Consider the following 13837-nt stretch of genomic DNA (forward strand, 5'->3'; position numbering starts at 1 on the left):
CAAAACACTCTCCCCACCCAAACCTGCCAGTGCAACACCTCTACCACCATAAAGAGCATTCACAATGATCTGTGTGAACATTATACTGTAAAAACTTGTTGAAATTCAGCTCTAATTCATCCTAGACCTCTGAATATTTAGAAACTCTATTAACACTAAGTATCATAATTCTCCAATTTGTTTGCTCTAGGTTTGAACACACTTCTGTATCATCAGTTGTATTTACTAGAACAGCTCCCTTGAGAACCATGAGAAGAATAAATCCTTTGAATATGAAATTAAATGAAATTAAATCCTTATAATCAAGAACTGACTACATAGAATGGGAATGATGACCGTAATGCTTCCACTAATATGGAACGTATTTCAAAAGAAACAGGAGAATAATTACTGCCTATATATTTAAATTTTCACACTTTTTGCTAGATAGAAAAAAATAGAAAAGCAGCAGTTTTTAATCTCAGAAAATATCATACATAGATATGACTGCACTACAGTGGTTAATTAATGATCCAGTTCTACATATTGAGCATATTACTTTAAGATGAAAGTAAACACTGTAGAAACATTCGTTTCAACGCTAATAAGTAGTTTTTGCTTGTGGGCTATTAGGCTGTTTCTAGTTTATACGATATCTAGGACTCCTGTAATGGCTGTCTTATAACATCTCTTTTATAAATGAATGCATTTATGAAAACATTTATGAAAACTGCACCTAAGTCACCTTGAAATAACCAAATTTGCTTTCATGCATTTAACGACAATCAGTCAACAATTGAGATCTTTATTTCTTGGTCTCCAGCAAATCTCAATGGTGTACCTTTGAAAAAGTTAAAACACACTGCCTTTCAATTCCTGAAACACAGTGGTCTCTTGAATGTTTTGCCAGTCAGTACCAATGGGCACAGACTGAAGAAACAGTGTACAGTTTTTTATAGCAACCTTTAGAGTGGGTTATGGCACTTACGTGTTTGTTGCCTCTGTGACAACAGAGTCCCCTGACTTCCCAGGCCCCTGTATAGACTCCATGGCTGTGGAATAGAGAACCTTCTGCCCTCCAGGACGTTTTGCATCTGTTGCATTCTGGGAAGTCTCACCCTCTTTTTCCTTCATGTGACTGTTCAGTATGTGGATTCCCAGTAGAAGGCTGTAATCCATGATCTTGAAACTTTCTAGAACCTATCAACACAGAAGAACTGGATGTACTAAAACAAAAAGGGCTATATACAATGTCCATTACACAGAAGTATTTTGAGAACCTAAATAAAAATAGGCCTTAAAAACACGCTTCTTTGATTAGGAAAATGTGCACAAGTCAAATGCCAGTTACCTATTTATCTCAACCTTCTTGTAACAAGTGAGGAGAGAAACAGATACATAGCTGAAATGTAACACAATATCCAGAATTGTTTTTTTTTTTTAATAGCTAATTATAAATTAATAGTTCCACTACATATTTATGAACTACTTTTTTTGTTTTGTTTAAGTCACCTCTAATAATACGTTCCAGACTCCTTATTGAGTATTTTTGCCTAAACTAAATAAATTTCTGTATCTACACCTCCTGTTTATAACCAAAAGAGCATTCTTGGAGAATTTTCAAATGTCAAAAAAACACATTTGCTATCACACTCTAATTTGTTTCTTCTTTCATGCTCATGTATCATGAGTTTCTAGGCACTTACATCAGCATTAAATCTGGCATACCATTAAAAGTTCAAGTCAACATGTAAACCTGAAATAAAATAACCTGTAATCACATCTAGCAGTGTAATTAAAGCGTTAGCTGACACAGACTGAATTAAATGTCCTGTAAAATGGCAGTGAAGAGAAAAATTAATAGCAACCAGGAAAAATAGGCTATGCCACTCAACTTTACTTCATGCATCTCAGAAATGCTTTATGCTTTATTTGACACACAATACCCAATGATAATGGTGTAAATTTTGGCACTGAACCAAGATGCAGTAGTACATCTTTTTACTTGAAAAAGAACAAAATGTGACTTCATAGTGATAACAAATAAAGACCATTAACTCCAGGTACGTCAGTTGAATGAAGGCAGTCAAAGCATAAATATTCTTAGACAGAACATCGAGCTGGTTTCTGAACTCTAGGACATATATTGCAAATCTAAAATGAGATTTCTTGATAATCACCAGGCAAGGTTTAATGACCTCTGAATTTGTATAAGGAAGTAAAGGTAGTCTACTACTTAACAGTCACCTTCAGAGATAATTTTAACTTCGATGACCAAATATATATGCAAAGAGGTAGGAAAGTTCTATTCCACTCCATTTGTATTTCTTATACACTTGTCAAAGTAACCAGAAGCTGAGTTCTTTCCTGTCTCTGGCATTTATCTTCCATGAGGAACACAGTGGATCAATTTTAGCACCATTGTTAGTATGTAAAGCAAAGAAAGCAAGTATAGAACAAAGCAACGTAAGTGTGGAAAGGCATGGACTCATCCCAATTTCCAGAGACAAAGGAGACTAAAAACCATCGTAGGTTTGATCTTGCTCTGAGTAATTCTGCACCGAGGTAGGATTAGGAAAAGGCTGCTACTTATGGCTGTCAATAATCCAGAGCATCCTTTGATAATGGAACCCACCTAGGGTTTCAGGACACAATTAAAAAGCACATTCTAAATTATATGACAGTATAACGAAATGTTATTACTAATTGTGTGTCGGAGGCTAATAACTTCCTGTTTTATGGTTGTGAATTGCAAGACTAGCACAGCTATTGTATATAAACATAAATACACTAGTGTCAAATAAATTCTAAAACTTCCCTTACCATTTACTAATTACCAATCTTTACAAAGGCATTCTCCAAGACATTACATAATGCAGACACTAAAAATATGTAATCAGTGGATATCTGCCACCACATACTGAATTAGTTTCTGGGTTGGCTGAAAAAAAAAAGCACAAAAAAAGCATGCCCAGAACCCCAAAGTCAGATCTCATCCTCTGTAAAAATAATTAGTTCAACGAAACAGCTAATAACACTGTTTATGCAAAGCCAAATTTCAACAGCTAGCCAAACACGGAAAGAAGCTTAACCACTTTTATTTTACAGTTATAAATGTAATCTCTGGAAGATCTGTTATCAACCTATTCCTTACTCTTATTTACATTAGATATGCTACAATTTAACTGCATTAATTAACTGCATGACCTACATTTAAGATTATATCCAGCCTCATGGAAGGCTATGGTGTAATATGCTGGATCTTCTTCCCTAGGGACCTGTTTTGTGATAAAATGAATCTGACTACATCAGCTCACCACTGTCACTTAAATCCATAGTACTTATATAGTACAATGGACATAAAGTCTCTTTGACCGTTTATTTCTTTGTTCTAAAATCAACAAAGAAAAACACCATAAAAAACAAGAGGCCATTTTGTTATTCCAGTTCATTATGAAGTTGAAGCATGTGCACATCCAATGGATTACTGAAAAACCACAGTGTATGAACTCCCACCTTTGTTCCCCAGAAACTTTATTCGTGGTCCTCTTAAGAGGCATGACTGTTTAGTCTTCAGGATATTGTAATATGATTCATCTCTTTGACTGTGAATGGGCTTGATACACATTTCTGATTAGTCCCCCTTAAAAATTTGATAATCAAAATAGACACTCCTAATGCAAATATACATCTTTTGACCAGATCTATGCATACCTCATTGACCTGTCTGTATCTAAGGAAAATGTTGGTAAGAAATTATTACCCATAATAACAGGAAAGAATCTCAAATATCAGTGCTGAAGAAAAGAATAACATCAAATTCTACAGCCTGCATTAAGACAGAACTATTACTTCAGTCAAGAGGATTTCCAAGTGAAGGTAACTGAAGGGTTCTCACATACGTATCATTAACAATATTTAGTCACAAATCATGGTTATTTGAAAATGTGTAAATAACATCTTGCAGACAAACCTGCACAAATGAAAAGAGAAAAGTCTGAGAATGCAGCACATCAAACTATTTTTGAACATGCAGTATCTTAAGAACACAAACAGGTATAAGCCTTTTCCTGTGTCAAGCGCTGCTTACAAATAGTTCTGCTGATTTTAGATGAAAATGCATTGATAAATTACCATTCCAGATTTTGCTGTAAGGGTACTGAAATGAGTTTCTAATCTATTAGGAAAAAAAAAAAAAAAAGAGATAAACAGTCAAAGAAATCAGTCCTATAAAGGCATATACGTATAGCAAAATGAGCAAGGTCTTTAAAATACCGTATGTCATCCATGTGGGATCACTGGAAATTGACATTAATGCTCAGAAATGTGAAATTTACCTTGTGTAGGTAAAGTGAGAGAAATTCAGTCTTTATTCTTATAACCCATCTGAAACGTACCTTGCAGCAAAATAGCACTAGGAAATTTCAGCAAGAACATTCTTGTTTGTTTCTACAGAGCATGATTAGGTGTATTTGATAACGACAATCATAAAATCATATATATATATATACACACGCACACGCATTCAGCAGTGTTGTCACCTGGTCACCATGTGCTGCTTGCAGGGCTGGGTTTAGCTGCTGTGACAGCTTCCAGGCAGCAAGCCTCACTCATTCTGTTCTAGCCTTATGCATTCACTGCTTTGCGTTCACACTATATAAAAACCCCGTAAAGTGACATCACAAAACACATTGGTTTCTGAACAGGCAAAAATAACTCCCTGATTCAGATTTTCCCTTCTCTGTCCTAATCAGATGTTAGTGTTCTGTGAATCATCTTAGACATAGCCACATTGAACAATCTCAGCCAGTGACTAACAGAACAGAATCAGGTACTTGTGCCACATTTTCATTTTTATTGCAGATGCAGCCCAAGGTGCGTACTATCTGACAGTGAAATCTGCATTCATGCTGCTAACCACAAAAGGCAACTACATAAAATTGAAGAAAATACTACTCAAAAAAGGATAATTTCAAACATTCAAGAAATGCTAAAACTTAAGAGGATAACCATGTAGGGAAGCATTTCCACTCCTATACACATTTCAGAAAGGGGCCATAGGAACTAATCTAGCAGAAACAAGATGAATTTAACACCTAATCAATAATCGCTAATATAAGAAGATATATTAAAATAAAATAGTAATATTGTCTCATAGATAAGCACTTACAAAGAAGTGTGCAAATGTCAAATGCGTAGTGATGGGACAGGTTTAGAAATAATCTATCCCAAGAAAATAAATCCATTCCATATCCCCAACCATTCCAAAACATTATGTAGAATCCCTTCCCATTTCAGTAGAAATATCAGAATCACAGAACATCCTAGTGGAAGGGACCCACAAGGGTCATTGAATCTGACCCTTGGCCATGTATTGGACCACCCAAAAATCCGACTCTGTGTCTGAGAGCAGTGTCCAAACACTTCTTGAACTCCAGCAGGCTCAGTACCATGACCACTCCCTGAGTACCCTGTCCCAGTGCCCAACCACCCTCTGGGTGCAGAACCTTTCCCTAACCTCCAGCCTGACCCTCCCCTGTCCCAGCTCCATGCCATTCCCTCGGGTCCTGTCGCTGTCCCCAGAGAGCAGAGCTCAGTGCCTGCCCCTCTGCTCACCCTCCTGAGGGAGCTGCAGGCCGCCATGAGGCCTCCCCTTAGCGTGCTCTGATCTGGGCTGAACAGACCAAGGGGCCTCAGCCGCGCATCATGCATCTTGCCCTCCAGACCTTTCACCATCTTTAGTCCTCTTTTGGATATGTTCTTACAGTTTCATGTCTTTCTTATATTGTGATGCGCCAAACTGCACACAGCACTTAAGGTGAGGCCACACCAGCGCAGAGCAGGATAATCCCTTCCCTCAACCAGCTAGTAGTAATGTGCTCAATCCACCCCAGGATACAGTTGGCCATTTTGGCTGTGTTGATTCATGTTCAACTTGCCAAATCAAAACCTCCAAATCCCTTTCTATGGGGCTGCACTCCATCCTCTCATCCCCCAGTGTGTAGGTACAGCCAGGGTTGCCCTGTCCCAGGTGCAGAATCCAGCACTTGCTCTTGATAAGCACATTGCTGGTGATTGCACAGCCCCCTAAATTGTCAAGATCTCTCTGCAAGGCCTCTCCATCCATGATGAAGTCGATTGCTCCTCCCAATTCAGCATCATCCACAAACTTACTCAGTATACTTTCAAGTCTTAAATTGTTGATGAGAACTGGCCCTAAAGGAGAGCTTTGTAGAACCCCACTGGTGACTTTCCATCAGCCTGATGTAGCACCATTTACCATAACTCTCAGAGGCCAACCTGTCAGACAATTGTTCACCCATTCTATTATGCATTTGTCTAGCTGTATGCTGAACAATTGGTCCAGAAGGATACTGTGAGAAACTGTATCAAAAGCTTTGCTGAAATCCATAAAGATTACATCAACTGGCCTCCCTTGGTCAACTAGGTGGGTGACCTTGTCATAAAAAGCTATTATGTTCATTAAGCGGGACCTTCCCTTCATGAACCTTTTTTGGCTGTGACTGATGACTCCATTGTCCTCCAGGTGTTTTTCAGTAACTCCCAGAACAACTTTCTCCATAATTTTACCAACTACTGAAATGAGACTGACAGGCCTGTAATTACCAGGGTCCTTCTTGCCCTTCTTGAAAATTGGAACAATGTTTGCTAGCTTTCAATCAACTGGGACCTCTCCAGGTTCACAAGACTGCTAAAAAATAATTGAGATAGGTCTCAATAATGAGATCAGCCAGCTCTGAGTATCTTATGATGAATCCCAACAAGCTCCATAGACATGCGTGCATTGAGCTGGAGCTGCAAGTCCTGCACATGTTTGAGGTTGTCTGGGAGTTAATCGTTCCTGCAGTCATGGAATGCAGGGTAACAACTCAGGGCATCTGGGGTCCTAGAACCCACCATTTTGAACCATCTCAGGGTATCTGGGGTCCCAGAACACATCATTTGTTGAAGACTGAGCCAAAGAAGGTACTAAACATCCCTGTTTTGTTTATGTCCATATTTGTGAGGTGACAATCCTCATCAAGTAACAGAGTAATGTTTTCTCTGGCCTGCTTTTGCTGTTAACATATTTAGAAAAAAACTCACAGTACTGGCCAGCTTCAACTCCAATTGCACTTAGGCTGCACAAATTTTCTCCCTACGAAGGCAAACAGCATCTCTGTAATCCTCCCATGTCATCCAACCTTGCTTTCAGTGACCAGACACTTTCGTTTTCCACCTAACCTCTAGAAGATCCCTACTCAGCCAAGCCAACCTTGACTGCCCCATCTGCTTGAGTTCTGACATTTTGGAACTGCCTGTTCCTGTGCTCTTAAGAGGTGGTACTTAAAAACTGCCTGGCACTGATGGGACCCAATGCCTTCAAAAGAAGTCCTCCAAGGGACCTTTTCAACTAGTTTCCTCAGTGGTCTGGAGTCTTCTGTCCCCAAATTCAGGACTGAAGTTTTGGTAGCACTTTTCCTCCTGCCACCAAGGATTTTAAACTTGACTACTTCAGGGCCACAATTGCCAAGATGGCCACCAATTGCAACTTCACATATGAGACTCTTTGTTCACAAACAACAGATCTAGGAGAGCACTTTCCTAGTCAGTTCCCTTATTAGTACCTGTAACAAGAAGTCATCATCAAGGTGTCTTAGGAATCTCCTGGACCTGTTTGTATCAGCTGTGTCATACTCTCAGTTCATTTCTGAGAATTTGAAGTCGTGCATAAAAACAAAGGCAGCTGATTTACAGGTATCTCTTAGTTGTTTAAAGAATATTACATCAGTGCCATTATCCTGGCCAGGTGGTTTGTAGTAGACTCCCACAATGACATCCCCTTTATTTTCTTGTCCCTTAATCTTTATCTTGTAACATATCGCTAGCTAATACTTCTAAAAATTACAGTCTGGTTTCTGATATTCAAAGTAGAAGCAAAGAGGAAAATTGAGGCTTCAACTTATACTGTATGTGAGATAATACATAAAGACACAAGAGATCTGCAGTATCATTCTACACACATGCTCCTCAAAATACCATTTCTGCCCAAGAGGTCCTTTATCAAAGATTAACAGATCTTCCACCTCCATGCCATGACATCTGTATTTGTATAACTGCTCTTTGCTGCATTTTAGTCCTTTAAGTAGCATTACTCTTTGGAAGGACTTGCTGTAAAATGGGTGACTGAAATGATTTGGGTTAAACAATAATCTGCATAAACCCTTTGGGATAGAAAAAAAAGACAAGAAAATCAACGACAGCAACAGAAACAACAAGCAAAACTAAGGGTTTTGAAAAATCCTGTGAACAAATTTGATCATACAAGGTCTCTTATAGTTGCTCCAGAGCAAAAGAAGTGTGAATTTATTAATCAAATGAATTAAAAGCTTCAGATTTTTGCAGCAACTCATTAAAACTGCAGTGATAAAAGTAATAGCTGGATCAGAAACTTAAGAAGTAAGACCCTCCTTGTCCCTCAACTCTCAAGTTCCTTGTCTTTATATGCTTCTTTGTTAGGTTACTAATAGGGGAAGGTTGGACCAGATGATCTTGGAGGTCTTTTCCAACCTTAATGATTCTATATTTGTTTATGTGATAAAGGAAATATGTAGACTTTAAAAAGACATTCAACTGTCACTAGCAAAAACCTTTTGAAATATTTTTCTGAAATTAAAAGCCACAAGAACACAACTGGAATAACTGTCACTGTAGATGATTTTTTACAATGCAGGTATTAATATATTAATCTAATATTAACTTACAAATGAAAAATAGGTAATAACATATTTGTTTAGAACATTCTCTAAAACTTGCATAAAATTCTTACCAATGTAGAGAGCATCCCTAAAAAACTATGCCTGTTGCTTTTCCAGCAATCGGATCATTTCCGACCATTGTTACTGAATGTTTGAAGGAAAAAAAAAGAAAAACAAACAGAAACACAATGGTGTTACATCACACCACAAAAATATTTTTGGTAAAAGGCAATTTTGGAATAAGTAGGCTCAATTTCCACTTAAAATTATCAGAAGAGAAAGTTATTATAAAAAGCTGCACTCAGTCATTAGGTTTGCAATTGGCAGCAATGTATTTTGACCCTTATGTATTGAAAAATATTAGGCAATGAGATAGAAAGATGACTTGAACCTTCATTGCTACCATCCAAAAATAGCATTCAGAAAATCTAGTTTTCCAGATAGCATGGTGATACTAGCTAAATAATATTCACATAACTCCTATAAGGCACTTAGTTATCTGTCCTGGTTTCAGTTAGAATTAATTTTCTTCCTAGTAGCTGGTGGAATGCTGTGTTTTGGCTTAGGATGAGAAGAGTGCTGATAACACCCCGATGCTTTAATTGTTGCAGAGCAGTGCTTATACCAAGCCAAGGACATCTCAGCCTTTTGCTCTGTCCTGCCAACGGGCAGGCTGGGGGTGCAGTAAAAGCTGGGAGGGGACAGACCCAGGACAGGTGACCCAAACTAGCCAAAGGGGTATTCCATACCATCTGACGTCATGCTAAACAATATATAGGGGTGGCTAGCCGGGGGGAGGGGGCCGGACTGCTCGGGGTTAGGCTGGGCATCGGTCAGCGAGTGGTGAGCAATTGCATTGTGCATCACTTGTTTGTACATATTATTATTACTTTCCTGTTATCACCATTGTATTATTATTATTATTATTGTTATTATTATTTTTGTTATTATTATTTTCCTGTCTTATTAAACTGTCTTTATCTCAACTCACGGGCTTCACTTTCCATTTCTCTCCCCCGTCCCAGAGAGGGAGGGGGGAGGGTGAGCGAACGGCTGCGTGGTGTTTAGCTGCTGGCCGGGTTAAACCACGACATTATCTTTTTAAAAAAATATGCAAAAATATGGTATAGAAATTAAGGACTATTCCACAGAGGGAACACTGTCTCAATCTTCATATATCAGGAAAGGTTTTTGTTTCCTCATCTGTAGTATGACTTCTTAAAGAGAGGAGTTAAGAAGGTAAAGATTACTTGAATCTCACTCTTAATATACCTAATTTACAGAGGGGAAAAAAGTTATTCTTCCAGCCTCATGAATTTGGAAGAGCTATCCCCAGTGAAAAATAATAAAATATGAAATATCTCCACACATAATTTGCCTATTCATAAGTCATTAAGCACTTCAATTGATAACTTGAAAAAGTTTCTTCCTGCTGAAACAGAAAATCTAATCACTTAATGCCACACAAAACCCCTTAGTCTTACAGTGAGCTGGCTTATCTATTTGTGCAAAATAACTTTTGTCAATGTAGCTATGAATGTGATAGGTGTCCTTAACGTCTCTAAGGTCTGAGAGAAGACCAAGGTTTGAGTTCATAGGCATTGAGTTTACAGCATATAGCATATCATGCAATATGCTTCATTAAGAAAAAGTCCTTAATAAATGAAGATCACTAGTGCTCTTATAAATTGTCTCACTCTCCCCCCCCCCCCATTTTTTCTTTTAGTAACTGGAGAATAAATCTTAACTTCAGTTTTCAGAATATCATGTATTTGCAATTTCTCCAGGGAATTATATCCCAAACCTTATAATAAATAAACACAGTTCAATTTGCATAGACGCTATTTCCATCTACAATATTTATATACATCAAAAAGTGTTATGCAAGAGGAAGGGGAAACACAGGGAACAACATACTTTCTGATGAAAAGAGGTTATCAGAGCACATACAGATAAACATCTTACTGAGCAGACATTAACAGCAAAGTAAAGAGGAAAAGGAATACTATTTGTAAGATTTTTTTCAATTTGTCCAGTTACTACAGCAGACTACATTTACATAAACCCTTACTAGCCCTTTTCAATTTTCTCTTGGATTCAGCAGTAGATGGAAAGGGAAAATGCCACCAGGCTATTTTTAATAGAATACCCCAATTTCCTGCATGTGAGCAGTTGACATTCAAGAACATGCTTCACATGCTCGCATATATACAACAAAGATTTACAAGAAGAAAATCCTGTAAACACCTGTTCTCCTAACATTGATGTTTACTGTTTAAAGTTACACTAATGTGCTTTGTTAGGTTACTATATGAGTTTGTAAAAGAATCTCTCTGCATAATCATGACAGTGCCAATTTTTAAAGGTGCTTCCTTCTTTTTTCCTTTTGATGAACAATTACTAGTTCTATAGTTTTTCTGCATTTTAAGGGTCTACAGGGAAGAAATTAAGGGTGGACCAAATCCTAATAAGATGTTCTAGTGAACCTTTCCTACAGTAGTTTTGGCATGTATATCTATAACAGTCCTAATTTTTATATGTGAACATCAAAAGACTACCTTTGTTATTTGTGTGTTTGGACTGTGAATTCCCTGTACCAAAGGACAGTCCTGGTGTCTTCTCCTATGCTTTCTGTCCAGAAGAGAGGTAATTGGTATTTATGAAATTGCTTAAGAGCTCTAGCAAAGATCAAGCACACAATAATGGATGCCTTCAATTTAGTAACACTTATGAAAAATAAAATACTAGTATTAATTCACTTCTAACCTTTCTCTAATTCACTTCTAACCTTTCTCATACAAACCAAGTCATGCTCATGTTACTTTTACCTAAAAGTACAATTAGTGACATAGCTTAGCTTTTATCCATATTTAAGTATTACTACACACAGAAAGAATTTCTGTGGGATTAGGTGTTTATAAGAAAACACAAGAGAAGTAAATTCAATGTGGAGTTGAATTTTCTGTTATCTTTTAAAAAAATAAAGATGCACTGTAAACTGTCTTTAATACCTTTATTGACTTTAGTTTCTCTTAGTATTCGCTTATGAGTGATAAAGCTTTTCTTTCATTCATGAATGGAACAGCTTCTGTTATTTGTAAGACAAGAATTTTACTTGGAAATTGGAGATTCTGCCTTTTTTTTTTAATAATGTTACACAGTGATCAGATTAACTACAGCAGTATTGCTAAAATAAGATACAGATTAATAGTAGAATAGTTAGAAAGATAGTTTAAATCACTGCCTTTCAATGCTCTCAGTGTTTGCCATTGTACAAAATACAGGCACATTGGCTTTAAAGCACTCTGAAGTGGATAAGGCTTTAAATATAACATTTTCAATAAAGGTGTTCAAGCCAGTAAAACATTTATTACTAATACCACTTGGCTGCCCTGCCCCCAGTAGCTATGATAGTGCCTGCTCACAAGAATATGATAGCTATACGAAGTTTCCATGATAGTCTGAAATTTGAAAGTGAGTTCAAATTTTCAGTTGTATGAATTGTATTGTACGATAAACTGAAGAATGTTACATCCTTATGAACACTAAAATGTTGTAATTCTTCATTTAGATATGCTGCGAATAGTGCAAAAAAGTATGTAGTGAAGCTTTCATATCCTACCACCTTGAGTGTGAACATGACAAGCAGAGGATGCAGGAGCTGGATGGAGAACACTGTCAACCTGTACTTATCCCAAAGTAGAGAATCTGGTGTGGATGCTGGAAGCAGCAGCCGGTGGCAGATCACTACAAGCCCCTCAGCTCCGTCCTCTAAGTGGACAGGTCACACATCGCCTCAAAAAAGGTACAGAGCTGTGACACATGACAGCTAATACTCAGCCATGTCCCACCAGTCCCTTATCTGCTTGTGCAATCTCGGGGTACTGAGCTCAGGGTCTTCCAGCAGCCCAGCTGAGGAGATGTATTGTGAGGCCAGCCTGGCTAAGCAAGGAAACCACAGCGTGACTTGAATGTGAAAAGGTAGTACACAGGATGGGGAAAATGGATAGGCTACAAAGGAGGAATTGAGATATACTGCCTGGGCTTGTAGGGTCAGCAAGTATTGTCAGTGAAACCAAAAATCAGCTAGAAGGGAGACATGCAAGGGGTGTCAGGGAAAGCAAGAAGAGCTTCTATGGCTCCATCAGCACTAAAAGGCTGACCAAGGAGAATGCAGGCTTGTTGCAGCATGGGGTGGGTGATACAGTGACAGCAGACCCTCATCACCTTTTTTTGTTGCCATCAGAAAGGTCTGCCAGGACTCCTGCTTAGTGATGGGGCACAAGGAGAAAAGGAGTTACCAGCTGGGGATGTTTATATTAAAGAAGCAAGAATAAAAAGCATCGCTTACTTATTCTGATTGTAAATTTGAATGTGAAAATACAGCCTAAACTTAAGCAACAGAGATAATGACGACTGAGTGCTGAAATACTGGAAAGATCAATAATTTCTTCCCTTTAATGAATTTTTAATTCTAGTGTTTACACTAACTTTCTTGCTTTGAAGTACAAGGAAAAGGAGAGATTACTTAAAAATTTGAAGCTATGAAAAACTAGGTCAGTTATAACTTGTGCTAAATAGCCATCCAAATATCATGTAGGCAGAAAAAAGCAGTGGCAAGACTTTTATTGAAATGGACAGAGTGCTTCTAAACTTGCTAAAGACAGCAGTACAAGGCAGGCAGGCAGATTCAACCCCATTTGTTAAGCAAATTCAGCTACGTAAAATATGCTCCCTTTGTTTTATAATACAGAGTAGGGCTTCTTAAATAGAAAATAGAAGTTGGATTAACTTACATATATATATATATAAAACATTCAGTATATATGTACACACAAATGCTATATATAGCATATAGATGTATGTATTCATGCATACACACTATTTAAAGATAATTTTCTTTCCTTTTATAACAGTAACATTTAGTTGTGCCTTTAAGAACCTCAGGCTAACTTTTGAGTTAAGACTGCACACAGTGAAAAAGCTGATGCTTAGTTCAGCACTCTAACACATGGCAAGATTTTACAAATACTTTCTAACCAAGAAGCTGTAAGAGTCCTCCTTTATATGCAACAGTTAAATGATTGATTCTTGCTTGT

General features: G+C 37.7%; 1 protein-coding gene across 12 annotated transcripts in view; it reads right to left on the reverse strand.

Moving 5' to 3' along the window:
- The window catches only part of PIP5K1B (phosphatidylinositol-4-phosphate 5-kinase type 1 beta), a 113142-nt gene that overhangs the window by 25800 nt on the left and 73505 nt on the right, over window positions 1-13837 (reverse strand). For all 12 annotated transcript variants that reach the window (XM_068667558.1, XM_068667562.1, XM_068667557.1 and 9 more), the window contains one exon: window positions 968-1179. In XM_068667558.1, coding sequence (XP_068523659.1) covers window positions 968-1179 — 212 coding nt within the window. The remainder of the gene's footprint in view (window positions 1-967; window positions 1180-13837) is intronic.

This window comes from Anas acuta, chromosome Z (assembly GCF_963932015.1).
Source record: "Anas acuta chromosome Z, bAnaAcu1.1, whole genome shotgun sequence".
In the NCBI taxonomy this organism is placed as follows: Eukaryota; Metazoa; Chordata; class Aves; order Anseriformes; family Anatidae; genus Anas; species Anas acuta.